The sequence below is a fragment of the Cyprinodon tularosa genome, unplaced genomic scaffold, assembly GCF_016077235.1.
Source record: "Cyprinodon tularosa strain WSP-4 unplaced genomic scaffold, ASM1607723v1 ctg431, whole genome shotgun sequence".
NCBI classification, from domain to species: domain Eukaryota; kingdom Metazoa; phylum Chordata; class Actinopteri; order Cyprinodontiformes; family Cyprinodontidae; genus Cyprinodon; species Cyprinodon tularosa.
Genome location: NW_024039154.1, coordinates 191,817 through 213,735, shown reverse-complemented (window position 1 = coordinate 213,735; position 21,919 = coordinate 191,817). Strand labels below are relative to the sequence as shown.

General features: G+C 34.7%; 1 protein-coding gene across 1 annotated transcript in view; it reads left to right on the top strand.

Annotated features, from left to right (window-relative positions):
* Positions 1 to 20,875, top strand: part of LOC119792816 (glutamate receptor ionotropic, kainate 3) — a 165,009-nt gene extending 144,134 nt beyond the window's left edge. Inside the window, exons 12-16 of the mRNA XM_038299624.1 lie at positions 2,237 to 2,355; positions 12,090 to 12,307; positions 14,905 to 15,130; positions 15,389 to 15,639; positions 18,024 to 20,875. Coding sequence (XP_038155552.1) covers positions 2,237 to 2,355; positions 12,090 to 12,307; positions 14,905 to 15,130; positions 15,389 to 15,639; positions 18,024 to 18,389 — 1,180 coding nt within the window. The 3' untranslated portion in view covers positions 18,390 to 20,875. The remainder of the gene's footprint in view (positions 1 to 2,236; positions 2,356 to 12,089; positions 12,308 to 14,904; positions 15,131 to 15,388; positions 15,640 to 18,023) is intronic.
* The last annotated feature ends 1,044 nt before the right edge of the window (positions 20,876 to 21,919 follow it).

Here is a 21,919-nt window from a genome sequence, read left to right as displayed (position 1 = left end):
AATGAGACAACAGCATTATCCAAAGACTTTAACTTGTTTAATCTTTAAAGTGACATTTCAGCATCTGCCTTCAAAAACAACATTTATATTAGTAGTGTGATGCAGATAGCAAAGCAAATGACAAACGGTTTAAGAATCTTAAATATGACATTTAATACCCTCTGAAATGCATTTATAATCATTTACCTTATTTCAAAAAGCAGGGTGACCAAAGTCAATGCCTAAAACTCAGACTAAACAGGTTTCAAGGTGTTTTAATGTCATGTTTTATTAGATAAAACTGATACCACAGTGGCCAAACAATTCTTTTAATTTTCTAGCTACAGTAAACATGTGTGATGGCAGCATGAAATTTTATTGAGTAATGTTTGGCTAATAGCTTTGATCAGGTCATGGTTTGGTACATAGTTATAACTGATTAAATCAAAGTTGTTTAGTGTTCAAGAAAAATATGGGCTCTATCCTCAGTGGTACATCCTCCTGCTTCTGCCAGTGTTTCATTACTTCTCACACCTGTGTTTGAAAAAGGTACTAAGAGTTTAGTGCGAAAAGTGAAGAAAGAAGAGACAGCAGGATGAGTTGAGGAATGGAGAGGGGCTTGTTATTTTGAACCATAAAAAAAAACACTTGCACATTGCAATGTTAAGGTTAACACAGTAATACATGATCACACAATTTGCTTTTAATGCCAGTAATTTATTTTTATACGCAATTAACGTACAATATTCTGTATATTTTGGAACTTAATAAGTCTCATAGACGGGTCCAGTCTGTCCACCTCTCCTACTTAGTATGCCATGTGAAAGTAAGGGGTGACAGTGGCATAGTATGCATGTGTATGTCTAGCAATTGGGGTTGCCAATCCAAACCCCAGCTCTGTCTGTGTCAGACATTGGGTCCTTGGGGCAGACACTTCTTCTACATACATTGTATGTCTCTGTGCCTGTACAGAGGACCTGTGTACATTGTGCTTTCAGTGAGCCCCAGAACAAATCTGTACAGTGTAGTTTTCCACCATCAGTGTGTAAATGGCCTAAAAACTAGTCTCTTGACTTGAAGAGATGCTATACAAGAACAGGCCATTTACCAAGTGTATGAAAAGGAGTACTTAGAATATTCTTGATAATTGCCATGCCTGGTATTGTTTCAATCATAAAAATTTGACCATTTGGTACATATTATCCCAAAGATTTTAGTGACATTTAGAGGGTTTTAGGGAAATTTGAGATGATCCTTTATTTTTATTTTTATTTTGCATTTGTTTCCTCCTCTAAACTCTAACATAGACTCCTCTCTTTCCATTTGTTAAATCGTACAATCTGGTCTTGCATTATGCTAATGAGGTTGGTAAAGTTCTCATCTGTCTGATACGTTTCTAAATGTTTTTACCTGACTTTGTTATCTTTTACAAAATTATTTTGTTCTGATCTGTCTTTGATATCTGTTAGATCGGTCTCTTGTGCTGCTTTGGAGATATTTTAGACCTCCTTTTAAATTCCCTTCTTAATTCTAAAAGTCAGGCAGCAATTAGGGCTTGGTGTGGCCCATGAAAATGACTTCCCAAAATATAGTCAATCTCTGCTTTAAATAAAAAGCACTTAGTTTTTCGTATTGGACCAGGTTGATTAAGGTATGTTCTCCCTTAAAGAATTATATTATCATTCTAAAAACTTTTTTTTTTTTTTTGTATGAGTGCTGTAACTATATGTTGATTTATTGATGTTTGATGGACTCAAAAAATAGATGCTTGGAAGTTTATTTTCAGAATACCATTCTTACTTGGACACAGCCTGTTTAGACTCATTCTCACAAACTAGGGCGTGAATATTTTCTCTGATAAACCATCTAAGACATCTTTAGCATTGACTTCCTGGTTAATAATCTCAGCTTGATAGTAAACTTGAATATAGAGTATAAAGCTGTTGCTAAACTGAATAACTCTGGATACAAGTTTAGTTTTTTGGCTCTAAAACTGACACTTTCTTAACTATATGTTTTTTATGCTTCTACTTTATGTATAAATTGTGTAGCTTTTGAAATAGTTGTTTAATATTATGATGCATAAATTGTCCGGGCTCCTTTGAAAAGGCTTTTTTTTTTTATTTCATTGGGATAGTCTGACAGATAACCAGCCTTACAGTACCCTGTTGGACTTCGTACATAGCAAATAATTATACATTTCAGTTCATATGATTAACAGAAAATATTTTTCTAATCTATTTTTCTTTTACCCCAGGTTTAGCCCATACGAATGGTATGACGCTCACCCCTGTAATCCTGGCTCAGATGTGGTGGAGAACAACTTCACTCTCTTTAACAGCTTCTGGTTTGGAGTTGGTTCCTTAATGCAACAAGGTATTACAGCGAACACAATGTCGCACTCTTTCAAAACAGTGTAATCATTGCTTCGCTCCCTCTTCTTCATCACCAGCTCCTTCCTTCCGCTTCTTTAACTGACAAGTACCAGATTTTAATCCCTTGAATTTTTTATTTGACGTTTACCTGTCATGAACAACTGCAGGGCTCTGTCTCACTTGACAGATAGAAGCTGTTCTCACCTAGCTGCTATTAAAAAAGGCAAAACAGTAAATGGTAGGTGCCAGGGAATTCAAAGATAGGCAGGTAGGGATAGACAATATTGTTGCATGAATCTCCCTGTTACTCCCTGTAACACAGTGCCTTGCCCTGCTTAATAGCTTTGTGAGTGTTGGGACAAGGGGTAAATAAGAAACATGTAGGACAAATGCCAGCTCTCAGCTATACTAGATCTTGCTAGTGTGATGTTTTTCACTGGGGCGGCATTGAAGGAAATTTCTATGCCCGACTCATAACTGTGCAACAGACAGTGTACAAACTGATGTTACTGTTATTGGGCTTAACAGTTTTTGGTCTCAAAACAATCTTGTGTTCTTTTCTTCTTTGGTCACATACTCTCACAGCACTCAGCCAATTAACTCTCACAACATTCAGCTCATTAAGAGGCTGTGTGCCCAAATTACTGTTTCTAACTTTAAGGCTTCTTCTTATGTAAATATAGAAATAATTTAGAGAGAATTCCAATACAGTAGCAGCCATTTAACGTAGCCCTTCCCAGTCATACGCCAGCTGAATGGTAGCCAAATTATAGCCACTGGAGTGACCCCTTCCTTCTCCTGGACGAGCATTTTTTTTTTTTACTTTGACTTCACCCTTTCACTGAATTACAGGGTCTGACCAAGAGAATGCACTTCTCATTAGATCTTAATGTTATGACAGAAAGAATATTTTAGTACAAGGATTGATGTTTAAAAGGGAATCTCAGGGGACCAGCCAAGGAAAGTGGAGAAATTTTGAATGGAATACTACTGTATAAGTGAAATGGTGAAACTTTCAAACAATCTGAACAACTTGCTCCCTTTTAAGACCAACATCTTTATATTTTATTAATAAATCTTCTTATATAGTAGAAGAGTGTTAGATTCAGGTTTTAGTCAATTTTTTTTTTTTTTGCAAATTCTTTACACTAACACAGAGAACAATTAGTGTCAAGGTTTGTAAGTAAGTGAAATAATAAAGTATATTTAATAAGGGCCTTTCACTCATACAGTTAAGCAATCACAAAGAGATGTAAAAAAAAAAAAATTATAAAACAGGAATAAAAACAAAAAAAATACAGAAATAAGAATAAATGGCAATGAAATCACAATAAAAATAAAAAAAAGTTCAAGAATGTTTTTAAAGTTTGCTGGTGTAAGATGAAATTAGTAATAGGACATGGCAAGAATATGTTTCAATTCAAGAATTAGGAAGAAAGCATGGAATAATAACTTATGAACTAACTGGGAACAGTAGAACTTGTAAACCTGAAAATATCCGCTTCAAGGTTTTTTTTGTGCTGAGATGTTTCCGATGTTTTAGAAGTCTCCTTCATCTATTTATTTTGTGATTTATTTTATTTATTTATTTCATTTCTAGTACTTTGTAATCTAAGTATTGTATTTCAGTTTATCTATTTATTATTAAAGATTATTTTTTAGACTAATAGTATTCGTACCGTAAATTCAAAGAAACTCATTTCCAAGGGGAAATATTGACATAAAGAGCTGATTGTTCTGAGTGTATTAAACAAGGATGTAAAGTATATTCCTTCCTTTTCCGTTCTGAAAAGTGTTGGTAAGCAAACAAAGGGCCAAGATTTACATAATAGGGTTAACTGTGGCAAAAAGGACCCAAGTAAGAAAATGTTCAACCTCAGTGTAACAAGTCAAATCAAGAAGGTTTAGTTAGGCTCAGTGGATTTTTGGCTGCAAGGATTGCAAACACATTCAGCAATTCATTAAGCACAGAAACTCGGCGGCACTCTTGTGAAACAGCTCAGCAACTCTTCCAATTTGCTGGTACTGGCAGCGAAATATTAGAGCTGCAGAGGTGTGCTGTTAGAGGGAAGAGAGGGAGACTCATATCAAAATGAGCTCGTTAGTTGCCTATAATATTAAACTAAACGGGAGAATTTTCTGTTATTATTAATAATTTAGCACACTATGTTTTCTGTAAATGCCCAAGCTCAACTTTTTCTCATTTTCAGGTTTTATGACTGAAGCTGACTGGAACTGCTGATTTATATCATCACTTTTTTTCTTTGTTTTTTCATTGAAACATAGAAGTTCATACAATGCTATAGATACTTCATAGATAGATGCCCTTAACAGTTAACTAACTAGCTTACTGGTTGCACAAAATATCAGGCCAATTACTGCATGAATACATCTAATTTTAAACTGAAACTGAACCTTGCTTTCAGAAAGTGACACTGTTTTTTTCTGCAGTGCCTTGTAAATCATGCTGCACAGCGGTATCTGCAGCAAGGTGTATATTTTGTCTGTGTCACATTAACAGACACCCCTTGCTTGTCTGCCAAACACGGTGACAGCAGCTGAGGCGGAAGCCATTTCCTTGACATGTTTAAAATGCAAATGGACGCGTTTGAGGAAACCCAGGAAAAAAAAAATCTACCAGCTTGTCTGTGGGAGGGAGGTGTCAGAGACAACAAAAAGAACATAAAATATGAGGTGCAAAAGCACTTTGTGTACTTCAACTTCAGATGCATTCCCGGAGGTCTGGGTGAGCTTTCTCTCACAACAAACAAATATGTGATTATTTTTTTTTATAAATCTGCTTCCTTTTGTCAAAGGTTTGGAAATACGTTTGATCTAAAAGCTAAAATGTTGATGTAAACATAAAAGGCTTATTAACTTCCATGTTAGTCATTTTTAATAAGTGTTGGATTAGATTTTGCTTTTGCCTGTAAAAGGTAAAATGTTTATCTCCACCTGTTAAAAATCAAAGGCTGAATTTAGTATTTCTTGGAAAAACTTAAAAAAAAAACATCCAATTATGTCTTGTAGCTCAAAATGATCTTTGCTATTTTCCAAATACATTCTTATTTGTACGATGTTGATGAGTTATAATCTTTTTGCAGACAATGTAGTTGATAATGGATTCTAAATGTATTATTTTGTAGGGTAAATTACATTAATTATGCTGTTTCACTTAACCTGGAGATTTTAAATCAATAGTCTCTAACTCAAATTCTCAAGCATAATGTCAGTAGTTCTGGTTTCCTTAACTAACAAAACTTTACATTTTCTCTATACATCTAATCACCTTATGGCATATTTTACTGCACTTTAACCACAAAGGCAGTTATAAGCAATTAATTTTGTTGATTTAATTTGTGATGAGACATTGTTTTTACCCCTATGTAGCCTACTTTCTATATATTCCTGGAGAAAACTGTTTAGCTTCACAGTGAGCTGTGGAGATTATATGCATTAGAAGATTTTGTCATGCTTTAAGTTTGATAATATTAGAAGTGACCATCTAATTCATAATAACATTAAATGGTTTCAATCATGTGTTTTTAATCTTGTTAATGTCTTATAATCAATCAAAAGTCTTTGCGGACCATGAATCATTTCTTTACATTAATTCTATCTTTTAAACCCTTAAACTAACAGCAATAATTCCAGATATTAAATTGGTTAATATATCCAAATTGTAAAAAAAAAAAAAATCCCACTACAATTAGAAAAATACTAGGGACTAATAAATAATTAAATCAGGAGTTCGTTTTTTCCCAAAAAAGTCTATTTATTTTTGATTAAGTTGGATAAAAAGAAAAGTACACACATATAAACAACGATGCTAATATAGATGGCAATCGAGTCCAATATTCCAGTGAGTCCAGTGAATTAATTCTTGAGTCTTGCCACTTGCAACCTTGAAAAACACAAAATAAAACAAAACATCAAATAGGACAGACAATTATTTTGAAAGCACAGTTAACCGCAGTTAACAGATAGACCGAATCATCAAAAACAACACACATTGAAACTCATGACCTTCTCGCTTACAGCTTAATTATGTGCCAGGATTATGTCATTTCTGAAGAACCAGTAAATACCTGATAGATCTAGCCATGCTGATACTACCTTTACCTTTACTGAAACTATTTATAACAAGAAATTGAGCATTCAAATTATTGTATTTTGTAGATAATTTAGAAAACGAGATGCATCTAGCAGCCTAGAATTCTTACTTCTCATAACTAATGTCAATTTATATGGGGTAGTAAAAAAAAGGTGAACTAAACTTTAGAATAAGTGGAAAAGAAGAGGAGGAGAAGAGAAAGCCTGCTGTGGATCAGTTGCAGCTTTCTTTATTAGAACCCTCTTACATTTCTACTGAGTTGGTTCCTTGACTTGTTTATATTTCTCTGCAGGTCGATTGCCAGCATTGAAGTTCCATAAGGTATACTGGCATGTCTGAGGTATAAAGGAAATAGTTTTTTTTTCTTGATATCAATGAAAAAGTTAGATTATTTTAACAAAAAAGTTAGATTATTTTAACAAAAAAAAATGTACATATTGACCTTCATGTGTCCTTTCTAGCGTTGTAGCATTTTGAATTGTTTAGCATGCCTCATGCTACATTGGAAAGGAAAACTACCCCTTAGCACACAGAACATTCACATATAACACAGAAGCACTGTTCCAGCAGTAGTGGCTTCTTCAGAGGTTTCCAAGATTTTGAACTTTTACGGAATGACTGTGACCTGGATAACTGAGAATCTTCATCAGCTTCTTCAGAGGCTTCATCTAAAAAGTAAATGAGCTCTAGGCTTGGTTTTAAGTCTAAAGGACAGTTAGTCACAGTAACGGCTCAGCATGTACAGTAGCTAGTCTAAAGATGGAGACAGGTAGTGGACAGTTAGTATACAGTCATCAATGGAAGAAGACAATGAGATTTTAGTTGCTGCAGCCCAACGCATTAGAAGATTTTTTTTGTGAAAATATAAAAGAAATGGTGGTACAGTAAATTGTTTATCAATCTGTGATGATCTTCCTCAGTGAAAAAGAAATGCTGCTAAAGTGTCAGCATACTTCACCCTTTAAATTAAGGTTAAAATCCTGTTTGCATAGAATTGTCCATGACTTCCATTTAAACCGTTAACATTATTAAAGTTTGTACTAATGTCCTTATGTACCTGCCTCTGCCCCTGCAAAATTATTTTATATTTTCTCTTCTTATGTTTAGTCAATATATATCAATATATTTGCGATAGCTGACTATACAATATAAATATAAAATATGTTCGATGAAAGGTTCAATGAGGGGGGATGTACGTAGAGGCCTCTTAAGTTCTCACGGCCAAACAAAGCAAATTTGCATGAAGGGATCACCTATTTGAAAGATAAATGTTTTAAATAGGGTTGGGGGGACAATTTTAATTTGATGTTTTTCTCTGATTCTTATTTCGAACAGGTAAAAAAAAACAACCAATCAAGAAATATTGTAATCGATCTAAAATCAATCTGATAAATAACTTTTTAGCCATATTGCCCTGCCTTAGTTTATGTCTTCGTATTTGTATTGTCATATTGCTGAAATGTGCCATACCAACAAATTTGCTCAGCCAAAAATAAACGTACTTTAGGCTTAGACAACTTTTATTTTCATTTTGTATACACAAAACAAAATTTCGATTACTACAACTTTCAGAACATTTCCATTCTATAAAGTACAGCAGTGTACACAGTTATATGTGTGTAAAGAAAAGTACACACATATAAACAACGATGCTAATATAGATGGCAATCGAGTCCAATATTCCAGTGAGTCCAGTGAATTAATTCTTGAGTCTTGCCACTTGCAACCTTGAAAAACACAAAATAAAACAAAACATCAAATAGGACAGACAATTATTTTGAAAGCACAGTTAACCGCAGTTAACAGATAGACCGAATCATCAAAAACAACACACATTGAAACTCATGACCTTCTCGCTTACAGCTTAATTATGTGCCAGGATTATGTCATTTCTGAAGAACCAGTAAATACCTGATAGATCTAGCCATGCTGATACTACCTTTACCTTTACTGAAACTATTTATAACAAGAAATTGAGCATTCAAATTATTGTATTTTGTAGATAATTTAGAAAACGAGATGCATCTAGCAGCCTAGAATTCTTACTTCTCATAACTAATGTCAATTTATATGGGGTCGTAAAAAAAAGGTGAACTAAACTTTAGAATAAGTGGAAAAGAAGAGGAGGAGAAGAGAAAGTCTGCTGTGGATCAGTTGCAGCTTTCTTTATTAGAACCCTCTTACATTTCTACTGAGTTGGTTCCTTGACTTGTTTATATTTCTCTGCAGGTCGATTGCCAGCATTGAAGTTCCATAAGGTATACTGGCATGTCTGAGGTATAAAGGAAATAGTTTTTTTTTCTTGATATCAATGAAAAAGTTAGATTATTTTAACAAAAAAGTTAGATTATTTTAACAAAAAAAAATGTACATATTGACCTTCATGTGTCCTTTCTAGCGTTGTAGCATTTTGAATTGTTTAGCATGCCTCATGCTACATTGGAAAGGAAAACTACCCCTTAGCACACAGAACATTCACATATAACACAGAAGCACTGTTCCAGCAGTAGTGGCTTCTTCAGAGGTTTCCAAGATTTTGAACTTTTACGGAATGACTATGACCTGGATAACTGAGAATCTTCATCAGCTTCTTCAGAGGCTTCATCTAAAAAGTAAATGAGCTCTAGGCTTGGTTTTAAGTCTAAAGGACAGTTAGTCACAGTAACGGCTCAGCATGTACAGTAGCTAGTCTAAAGATGGAGACAGGTAGTGGACAGTTAGTATACAGTCATCAATGGAAGAAGACAATGAGATTTTAGTTGCTGCAGCCCAACGCATTAGAAGATTTTTTTTGTGAAAATATAAAAGAAATGGTGGTACAGTAAATTGTTTATCAATCTGTGATGATCTTCCTCAGTGAAAAAGAAATGCTGCTAAAGTGTCACCATACTTCACCCTTTAAATTAAGGTTAAAATCCTGTTTGCATAGAATTGTCCATGACTTCCATTTAAACCGTTAACATTATTAAAGTTTGTACTAATGTCTTTATGTACCTGCCTCTGCCCCTGCAAAATTATTTTATATTTTCTCTTCTTATGTTTAGTCAATATAAATCAATATATTTGCGATAGCTGACTATACAATATAAATATAAAATATGTTCGATGAAAGGTTCAATGAGGGGGGATGTACGTAGAGGCCTCTTAAGTTCTCACGGCCAAACAAAGCAAATTTGCATGAAGGGATCACCTATTTGAAAGATAAATGTTTTAAATAGGGTTGGGGGGACAATTTTAATTTGATGTTTTTCTCTGATTCTTATTTCGAACAGGTAAAAAAAAACAACCAATCAAGAAATATTGTAATCGATCTAAAATCAATCTGATAAATAACTTTTTAGCCATATTGCCCTGCCTTAGTTTATGTCTTCGTATTTGTATTGTCATATTGCTGAAATGTGCCATACCAACAAATTTGCTCAGCCAAAAATAAACGTACTTTAGGCTTAGACAACTTTTATTTTCATTTTGTATACACAAAACAAAATTTCGATTACTACAACTTTCAGAACATTTCCATTCTATAAAGTACAGCAGTGATAAAATGTAAACAAATCAAATGTAAACATTTGGCTTCTTTGCCGTGGTCAGACCCAATATATCTAGAATTTACAAGATTGGGATAATACCTGCAAAGCTTTTCCTTCTTTTATACTGTCACAATACGTGCAAACTGAGCTTACAAAAAGACATTTTGTCAAAGGAGTGAATTCTGGTCGGAATCAGATGGATTTAGAAAATAATGCTTACAATAAAATTCATCAACATGTGAAAATATGTCTTCTAAATCGGTAAATCAAGCATTATTATTTGCTTTCGGTGGACAGTGTAGCAGCTAGAGAAACATATTTTGACAGCTAACAGTGTGAACAATGTCCTCTGTGTGCGAACATGTGAACTGACTTGGTTTACAAACAACAAGCCTTCCTCTGAGATCAGTATCATACTGTATATTGCCACCGTTTTATTGCTGGCACCATATGACTGATCTGCTTCTTGTATTTATTGGAGTGTTCTGATGCAGTGCCATATATTGCTCCCCGCTGACAACAGCGCTTTATAGTGTGGAATTCAATTGAGTTAACCATGGCCTCACTTCATTTTTAGTGTGACCAGAGGATGCATCTGGATTTTGCCTCTCTGAAGTCATAGTGAATTAAGGGAGGCTTCTATCTTCCCTTGTTTGCAACCATGTAGAGTCTTTGTCAAACCACAAAGGACAAATCCAATCAAATTTGGTAGAAGAGGTTAAAGAGCTGACCAGGCTGCCCGCCTTCTGTGGGTTTGTTACTCTTCAGAATTGCCCTCATAAATCTTCCCAGTAAAGTAACAGAGTGCACAAAGCACAAGGGTATTTTAAAGGTTGTCAGAGATGAGATATAAAGTAACTTTAACACCAGTCAGTGAGCCATTGTAAACATAGTACTGCTCAGAGAGGCCCACTCAAAGTCAACGCAGATGCAGAGGTGTTCTGTCAACATATTTCGTTGTCTCTCTTTTTTCTTTTTTTTTTTTCTTTTTTTACATTATGCGGGCTGTGATTAATAGGTTTTCAAATTTCAGTCATGTGTTCTTTTGCTAAACCCCATGAGATATGAAAATAAATGATGGAGATAGGGAAACACTTCTTAGTTTAAAAGCTTGAAGGGGTGCCTTTTAGCCAACTAAATGTATTTAAAAAATTAAAACATTTAAAAATGAAATCCTGTCATCATTCTTGGACCATATCATAATTTATTCCCAGCATCTGTTTTTTTATGATTATTGCTAGCTGTTAATGAGAACTCAGAATTAATTTTGTCATTGAGTTTTTTAGTTTGTTTTCTGTTTCCTTTAGTTTGTCTTTGTTTTTTTCTTTTCTTTTCTTTTTGTTTTTTTTCTTAGCCCAGGTAAAATGTTTTTGAACTGTCCAGGCTATTCCTTCCGGTCAGTCTTATTTGAATCTTATATGATATAAAGCACTTTGTGAGCAGCTAGTGTAGGCCTACCCTCTCTAGCTCATAAATAGCCAAATTGTAACATTTGTGTGTGTTTAAATTGCTTACATTGATTGCTTTTAATTACACATTATTGCTGAACAGAATTATTTTTTGTTTAATTACTGTAAGTAAAAATCATCAGAATTAAAACATATACTTAAACCAAACCAATCTATTTGTAATGAATCTTTATACCATGGGTTTTCTTTTTTAAATTTTTTATTTAATTTAATTACAGAAATACTTTTTGGAAAAAAATATATTTATAACGCTAAACCTGAATTAGAATGTTATTGAGATTTTAGTCCTTAGGCCTTTACCAATTTTTGTTACAATTATCTATCCATCCATCCATCCATCCATGTAGTTTTGCAAAAACATAAGAAAATATTTGTATAGGAATAGTTTTTTTGGCGGGGGGGGGGGGGGGGGGGGGTTGCTCTTAATTTTTAGCCTATAGCTTGCTAAGTTGCCCTGCTGGTTTTTATTTTCCATTTACCAACTGACAGCACCTTAATGAGAAGCAGTGACACTGCCAAAAGCATTTCCAAGCTAATTAACGAAAATGCAAGCAGTCATGTTCCTCCATTTGTTTAACTATTTTACAGAATGTTTCTCTCTCTCTTGTTGTGTTGCATACAGGATCGGAACTGATGCCCAAAGCTCTGTCAACCAGAATAATAGGTGGAATCTGGTGGTTCTTTACACTCATTATTATATCTTCCTATACTGCTAATTTAGCAGCTTTTTTAACTGTGGAGAGGATGGACTCGTCAGTGGATTCAGCAGACGACATGGCCAAGCAGACCAAGATTGAGTATGGTGTCGTCAAAGATGGAGCAACAATGGCTTTCTTTAAGGTAGATAAGCAATGTGTAGAAAACAGTCATTTTAGGTTCTGAAAAAATTATTAGAATTCACAAAATTTTGAAATTTTTTGTTTTTATGAGTGCACAGTCCAAACGTCAGCAGATAAGTGTGTGTATTTGATATGCAAATTTGAAAAGACTGCAGAAACAATAACAGTTAAAACAGATTGTAGAGCAAACTAAACATAAAAACTTATTGTATCTACATAATGCTTCTTTTTCTATGTCTGCTTCTGTAGATGGGCGCTCACACTGAGCCTGGTTCTCCTGGAGGTTTCTTCCTGTTAAAAGGGAGTTTTTCCCTCTCCTCTGTCGCTACAAATATGCTTGGTCTTAGGGATTGCTTTTGAGTCAATTAGTCGATGCAATCAGCTGGTTTTCCTTAGATAGAAAACTTTTTAACCAATTTGACTGTATGATCTGGTTCAATTGTCTCTGTAAAATACCTTGAGATGACATGTGTTATAAATAGGTACTATATAAATTAAATTAATTGAATACAATACATTTATAATGCTATAAACATGCTCATGTTTGCTCTTAGATCACAATATATTAAAATTGTAGAACATGAAGACAGCTCCCGACATGTGAATAGATGGGTTGAAAAACGTCTGGGGATTATTCATACCCTTTAAGAATTTTTAGCAATGAACAAAATAAACAGGTGGTTAATTATAAGTGGCTCAAGGGCCCTCTGCAAAGGAAAGTCTTACTGATGCAAATTCAATGAGGCAAAGAAAGCCTGATGAATGTTGGTGAAACCAGGATGTGGAGCACACAAGATTTTGCAGGTGTTGTTGGCTGATAGGCTGTCCTCAGTACAGATTAGAAAAAAAGGTTTTAGACTCAGTTAAAAAACTTAGACAAAAAAAACTCCTAGCACTTAGATAAACTGTAACAGAAATATTTGTATTCTGAAAAGGTTTATTTTAAATAAAACAGAAAAAAAAAAGTAGTTAGTACTGATCATAAAGAATGTAAATCTTCCGGTAAGAATTTTGTCTATTACCTTTGAAATTTAGTTTTTTTATAACTTTGCTTTTTCTGATTTTGGTTTATTGAAATTGATTTAAAAAACTGTAAAATAGGATGTTCAAAGAATAGTATTATCTTTTATCTCGTATGTTTATGAGCGATAAGCAAAATTGTCACTGCTAGTATTTCCAAAGTCTCATGTGTTTGAATTTCAGTCTTAATTTAGATCCTTACATTGTTTTGATCCACCAGTTCATAAATGGTTTTAGTCCTGTTTGATGAAAAAGTTCAAAAGCAGAAATTTTGTTTTACTGTAGCCTTCCTGTTACCAGCGGTGGGTCTTGCTCTCTTATGATATAAGACTGCTTTTTTAATTGCTTTTAACATCTATAGCATATTTTATTTTATTTTTATTTCAGACATTTAGTGTACCTGACATTAAAAGAAGACAAATTTCAGTCTTTTTTTCACTCACTTGACTTACTTAAAAACCTGCAAACCGAAGAATTTTGTTGTATTGGGCCGGCCCCAGGTCGGGCCTTTTCAAAATGAAAATCAAATCTGGTCAGCAGCCAATTTCTTGCCGCGTATCTAATCTTACCCACTTAAAAGGGTTATAAGATGATTAATTCTCTAATTATTTCAAAGAAAAAAAAAAATATCATGCACAAAGTAAGCAAAGAGTTATACTCCTGAAACTGAAATACATGTATCTTTTTAGGTAAACATAAGTAGAGCTAATCACTAAGTTGGCATGTTTATTTACAGACATTTTAACATTGTTGTTGTAAAGAATATTATTTCCAGAACATTTGCAAACAAATTAACATTATTTCCCTTCTACCAATTTTACATACTTAAATATACACAAAAAATCGGCACATTATTTAAAAGTGGAAGTTAAAGTTTATTAAAGAGATAACAAGCTGTTTTTGCCTACTTAAAATATGTGTTCCAAGATAGCCAGGACTGGGCTGCTGCTGAATTTAACATAGGGAGCAGAGTTCTTTTAATAGCATTTCGCACAATTTGAAATGGCTTATAGTTATTAGACAGTAATTATCTTGGATTAGACATGGCATAAATGTGACCTCACAGAAAATTGCATGAAATACCTCATAGACTGATGCAAGACTAATGGAACGCCATTCTATTATTGCTGCTTCAGTAACACTTATGAGAATAGATGTGTGCAAAGCTTCAATTCATCGTCCTTTAATCCCGTGTAATGGAGATCTGAAGGAGTTATCATTTAAATCTATTTGGTTTTTAAATAAATATAACACCAAGAGCTGTGAGTAATTACATATACAATCCCTATAGTCACTGGCATTATTTTACTCCTCAAAAAATCTCAATAGGTGTATTATTGGCTTCTAACATACAAGCCATTTCATGGTTTGCTGTTTTTCCACCTAAAGCGCATGTGGCTGTTAGACTAAAAAAGTTGCTTTGTTAAGTTCAACATTTCTATGGTAATTAGAATATTGTGTGTTTCTCTAATAACTTATTTTTTTGCCTCAAGCTTTAAATTTTTATTTTTTTTTATTAAATCAATTTCAGATATTCTTTTTTGTTACATCTTTTCTTTTTTTTTTTATCCCTCATAGAAATCAAAGGTTTCGACTTTTGAGAAGATGTGGGCCTTCATGAGCAGCAGGCCAAGAACATCCCTGGTGAAATCTGTTGAAGATGGAGTTCAGAGGGTGCTGAAGTCTGACTATGCGCTCATTACAGAGTCCACCACCATTGATTATATCACTAGGAGAAACTGTAACCTGACACAAGTGGGAGGGATTATTGACAGCAAAGGCTATGGCATTGGCACTCCCATCGGTAAGACATATGAACAGCCTCAAAACTACATTCCAGAGCTCCAGTCTTATAAAAAATTAAAGCCCTTTTCATAAGTTATGCTGGTCTTTGTTTCCCTGAAAGATGAGAGTAAGGAATTTCTTTCAGATTCACCAGCAATATAATATTAAAAAGCAGCTACTAGTCAGACACTGTGCCACAATGTGTTTATGAACCTTATTATCACATAGTCCAGCTGGCAATCCATCCAAAGTTAAATGGGCCTTATGTTACTTGCAGGCTCTCCATACAGGGACAAAATCAGCATAGCAATCCTCAGCATCCAGGAGGATGGTCTTCTCCACATTCTGAAGGAGAAGTGGTGGAGTGGAAACAGCTGCTTGGATGAGGAGCGTCGTAAGACAGGCCCCATGGGGATCCAGAACCTGGGTGGTATATTCATTGTATTGGCATGTGGCCTGGTGCTATCTGTCTTTGTGGCGATTGCTGAATTTATCTACAAGCTGAGGAAGACTGCTGAACGCGAACAGGTATATATCTTCATAGATCATGAATCAATTTTGATTCTTACTGTGTGGCTTGCAACGCTGGTCAAAAACTGATAATACAATGCTGGATTTTAATTATTTAATTAAATATTAATGGCTTAATTTATTTTATTAATTGTGTTGAAAATTTTTATGTACACTTAATACAGTGGCTTTTGAATCTTTACAACCCTTAAACCTAAGAGTATGAATGAAAGTTACCAGTCTTAGAGAATAAATGAAAGCAATTTATTTCAAACAAACAAAATATTATTTATATAAAATGTATAGAATACATAAATTGTAACACATATATCATATAATGAAAAAAAATAGATGTAAGCTATAAACATTAGACTTAGATAACTTTTATTGTCATCTTGATTGTCCACTTTAATGTCCAGTGAGCGGACGTTAGAAAGCAGGATGGTCTGTGGGTATTCCTTCTTAGCTTCGCTGTTAACCCGCCTCTGAAGCCCCACTTACACCGTCACGCACATCGTTTCATTCAGCTTCTCCTGGCGTGACCTGGTTATTTCGCTAGCTGCTTTGTTTACATTCATCCAAAGAACTCCGCAGCTTTTTAAACAGTCAAGAGTGGCTGTATTTAAGAGTCCCGAAACTACATTTTGTGACCGAAGCTCCAGCAGGCGCTGGCGGTCATAGAAGCAGGATCGATGTCTAATTGTTGCGTTCTAGGTGGCGTATTTTGTACTTATATTTGTTTGGAGCTGTATCAACCCGCTGCCTACAGGCACAGCCATCTTGTAAGAAGAGGTTAGATTAAGTTTAAAACACCTGTTTTTGACTCCCACTCCTTTATACTCTAATTTTCTTTTATCAAGTATATTACATTTATTTTACAATGCTATGGCACTATCCTTACACATGCATTGATATAGATATATATGCATGCATATGCAATTACACACATACAGTCAACTTTACAATTTAAAACAGAACTTTGACTTTTGAATGCTATGTCGACATAATACATCACTGAATTGACACCACACCTGTAGTCAACTAGTAGTGGCAGCATCATGGTCAGGGTTTTTTTTTTTTAATGCTACTGTTGCTTTGTCCAAGTAGAATAAATAATAAACAGTCCTTAAAATGACTGTGTCTGACCTAAATCCATCATGGGTTCTCTAGAATGCAAAAATTTGTGAGGGAGTTTTATTTTAAAACATCACAGTAAATCTAAGCTTATGCCCAAGTGAATCAATTAATGACTAAAGTTTTTTAATTGTACGGTTGGTTTCAATGAGCTAATAGATCTCTAGAAATAAATAAAATAGGACATTTTCCCCATAGTCAAACAAAATTTTCAAAGTTAAATGGTTGTTTTATTTGGGAAACTCTTTTTCACTGCATAGCGCTGACTTCAAAAAGAGTAGAACAATACAAACAATTGAAAAAAATAAAGTCTTCATTTTTTTCCCATTACTATCAGACTAAACATGAGGGATCCTGGGTGACCCCCACCAGGGGAGACTCATAAACTAAGGCTCTTAATCAAAATATTAGTTTAAGACATCATTTGCATTTACTTTACATTTTCTCCCCAAAACATAATTGCTTTTTACTCTTTTTTTTGATTGAATTGTTTGTTTCATATTTAAAGTGAACTTTTTCAACCATTTATCCTGCTTTAACATTTTGTTTAACAAAAAAGTGGAAATTTTAAATTGTTGTAGATGTGTTAGAAATCCACTTTACACTATATCTTTTTCAAGTTTAAGAAAGGTTAAATTGCAAAAATAAGTTGATTTTAAACATTTTTTTTGTGGAGATGCAACTGAACTTTAGTGCAAAATCCAGCGAATCATATCTCTTGTGTTTCTTCTACATACCCTTAAAGCTGTGCTCTAATTATAGGTTTTGGTTCAAGAATACATAAATTGATCTGCATGCTTTTATTGACTAATCCCTTAGAGTACTCGGTCATAACACTACAATATTTACTAATTTCCACCGGCATCACTACAAATAAGAACATAGAGTATTAATCCATTATTTGAGTTTGGAGATCCCTAAATAGGATCATCCCTTTAATGATGTATGTCACAATGTTTGGTCAAGTGGTGTAAATCACTGCATGCATTTTCCTGTATTCTACTTCTTTTGTATATCTGACACAGCGTTATTAATGAGTTATGTGCATACTAGATCTAGGAACAGTGTTGCAGTGTACCATTAATGACAGCCTGACACATTAGAAACACAGCTACTAAGAATAAATAAGTACTCTACATCCATTTGCTACTATTGTGAATGTTGAAACCCTCTGCTGTCTGAACAATTAAAGGCTAAGGTATTTACCCCCGTCCCTTTCCCCCTCTGCTCCGCGTGCCCCTTCCCGGATCCTCCCTTTTTGCCCAGAGGTCTTTGTGCAGCGCCATGGTGGACGAGATCAGACTGTCGTTCACCTGCGAGAGACGAGTGAAACAAAAGCACCAGCCCCCAGTCATGGTGAAGACGGATGCAGTGATCAACATGCACACCTACAACGACCGGCGACTCCCAGGAAAGGACAACATGAGCTGCAGCACTGGGATGACTCCTGTATTCCCATGACAATGTGTTCCCCGCAGGGCAAGAACCTCGTTAGCAACATTTCAGGGGCAGTGTCGGAGCCCAGAGACAATGGCATAGATGGGATCAACAGATATATCATAAACCACAGTGACATGGGAACACTAACAAAACATGGACAACTCAAATTGGCAGCATCAGCCACACAGGTATGACAGAAACCACTGTAATCAAGATAAAAAAAAATACTTTGAAAATTTGTGAAAGGAGGAAAAAACAACTTGTTAAAAGAAACGGTGCACCCAAAAATCGATCAGCTCAAGTCTGATGTTTACATATGTACCACAAGAAAAACACAATATCTAGTGGACCATGAGTCACTTAAAAGATTAAAATATAATGTGAAAACATGACATGATATATAAAGGATTTTCTGATTATGGCAATAAATGACTTTGATACAGTTCTAGAAAGACAAGGGAGTTTTGTTATAAATTATGGTTTCATGTAAAATTCTTAAACTGATCCTTTTGTTTCCACAAACCTGACTTACCTTTGCAGCAGAAGGTTTTACCTCAAATATGTACAGGTTCAGCTTGGTGTCTGTGTCATTTCATGTTGGCACCCCTGTGACTGGTAAAGCCTACAGCAGGATGTGAAGTAGTATATTTACATCGGATGTAGCTGTGATGTGTACCTAACGATATCAACAAAAGCAACCAGAATCACAAAGTGGATTGTGGACACATCAATTGTATAGTAAAAACAAGACTCTTACATGGACTGTGTTACAGAATTTTCAAAATGTTTTGTTTTTTATTTTCACAAAAGGTTAATTTTATTTAAAATTACTTTGTACATATATGTTTGTTATCAGACAACATGTTGATTGCCTAAGGTCTGGTCATTCAACAAAATTATATTGAGAACAGTCAGAGCCAGAGCTAACAAGTAAACAAGTGTTCAATAAATGGTGAATTTGAGGGGCTAAAATGGGACTTTAAAGCATCCATTCATGAGTTAATTTCCAGTAATGGACATATAAATCTAACTATATCTGCATCTGTTATGACCACAGTAGACATGTTGTACCAATGATATGATAAAATGATCATGGATAAAACATACTGCAGAATCATGCTATTTAAACAAAAATATGAAATTAAATCGGATAGCATCATCCAACTGATTAGATTAATAAAATAATAACAAATCATTAATAATACATTTTATTGATCATAAAAATATAAAATGATCTACAATATATATTTACTGTTACCTTGATTTTGGTGTGTAGACTAAGGCAAAGCTGGTATGATCACCTTTAAAATCGAGAGTAATTTTTTAATGAACTCTTATATACACTAGTAATGCATAGCATTGTGGCCATTGACAGATGAAGGGGAAAAAAATAAAAAAACAGATTAAACCACTTTAAGATGATGGGTTATAGTTGAGGGAACTGAATATTACATTGTTAGAGTCGTTGCTGTACAAGCAGTAGAATGGGGAAGACAACTTAAAAAAACCAGTTTGCATAATAAGAGACAGATTTTGTGGACTATACCTCTAGACTAGAATATTCACAAAACTGGAGCTTTTGGTCCTGGTCTGTTGAAGTCTATACACATTGTTTAAAGAAGTAGAAGTTATAAGCTAAGACCACTATTGGTTAAAGAGGTTAATGCTTGAACTGAATGAAAGGTTTCAGACTACAGAATGCATAAGATAGGATTGAGTTAGTAGCTGCGCAGCTACTGTTGGGTTGGAGTTTGAATGCTTACTTTTGTCCCGTTCCTCATATTTGGATCACAGAACAGTGAGGGAAGGCCTGATAATTCATTTTGTTTTTTACATCATTTAGATGGCACTTTGCTTGTACCTCTCCTTACTCTGAAAGACTCGGCACTAGTAAGTGTGTGGATGTGTGACAGAAGTAAGGTAAGCCAACAGAGGCCATGTTTTGCCTTAGGCAATGTCCTGGGAGGAAATATTTTGTTATATTATATTTTGAAATATTATATTTTGACATCTATGTGGTTGATGCTTTGGCAAAATGTATACATTTAAGGTCCAATATCATTTTTTTTAAGCCATTAAAAGTCACATCTAGCTAAATATAAATTAAAATCCTTAGATTGTATCCTTCTAACAACATAAGGTGAAGCCACAGGGTTTGTTGATAGAAATATGTTATGAAATAAAGTTTTTTTTCCAACCCCAAAGAGTAACACTTGCCTTTAAAGCAACGGCGTCTGTGACTTCTCACTGCGAAAAAGAACTGATTTTCCATGACTCAGACATTAGCTAAAAAAATAGATGTTGCTGCCCTGTAAATGTTCAGACAAGTCGCCGGTAGAGCAACTTGTCCGAACTTTTAGCCAGAATCATCGCACTATGCCTCACATCATCCCCTTTCTGATTGGAGAAAGCTGTTTAGGGAGCCAACTCAGTGCGGTTAAGACATTTGCTTCCTGGAGGGAGCCTTCATTCGTAGATATTTTCCAGCTGCTTGTTTTCACATGTAGGGGAGGGGCTGCTGCTCAGGTAGCAGAACTAACAGGTGTATTTTTTTCAACTTTCTTTAACACCTTTATCCTGAAAAATCTGGGCAAAAACTGAAATAAATGAAGCAATATCTGTGAAATTTCGGTCTGTTCTTGAACAGCATTTTCTTCTTGAAAAAAAAGGGTTTGGAGCAGACATGGTTTCTTTTATTTGACTGGCTGTTGCAATGGGTACAATTATCTATGAGGGTTGGATAGGAGTGAGTTGATCTATTTGTATCCAAGTGAGCCACAGCTTCAGTGTCCTCCATGAGACACTGCTTCATTTTCTACCAAACTAAGCAAAGAAATTTTTTTGTTGACTTGATTTCTAGTATTATTACTGTACCTCAGTTCTCAGATGGTATCTCAGTTTTAAATATTTCTAAATAGCATATTAACATATGCCATCTAGCAAAAACTAACCTCCCAAAATGTTCTATAGCGTGATGTCTCTTTAAGCAAAACTTCAGTATACATTCCCCCTGCATGACATGCAACCATTTTGCTTATGTTCATGCAGTCATGACAGAATCTCCCCTGAGTTACTTGAGGGCAAAGAAATCTGATTTGGGCCAACTTGTTTTTGCAGTGTGAACATAGCTAGTTATGCTAATGGTGAGATAATATGAGGATAGCTTTAAGCTGCCTGTAAACAACATAGCTATTTTCACCCTGAAGGTCTTAATGCTCAATCCTAATTTTTTTGTCAGATTCTATTTTGTTTTTTGTTGCTGATCACATGACCTTCTCAAATGTGTCCCTGATTAGACCTGCATGTGCAGAAAACCAATAACAAGATGTGTCAGAGGTCAGTGTCTATGGATGGATTTAAAACTGCTAAGTGAAAGTAGCCCAATGATGCAGCAGAATAATGTGGAAAAAGAAATACAGGAGAAAGAGAGCTAAACTATTATTTACGGCTTTTTGAAAGCGCACTGACATCTCGAAAGAGAAATTTCAGGAGGTAGCATTGTAGTCTACTGACCTGTTATGGTATGACCTGTTTAAGCTTCTTTTAGATTGTTGTATCCGCCAAAATACTCATTAATTACAAAATTATACTGTCCCTCCATTGAACACCTCCTTCTATGCTGTCCTCCATGTTTTTCCTTTCCATTGTAGGCTGATTATTCTTGTTCTCCTATCAGTACAGAATGACTTCATCGTCATACTTATTCTGATCGCTTGGTTTGGCT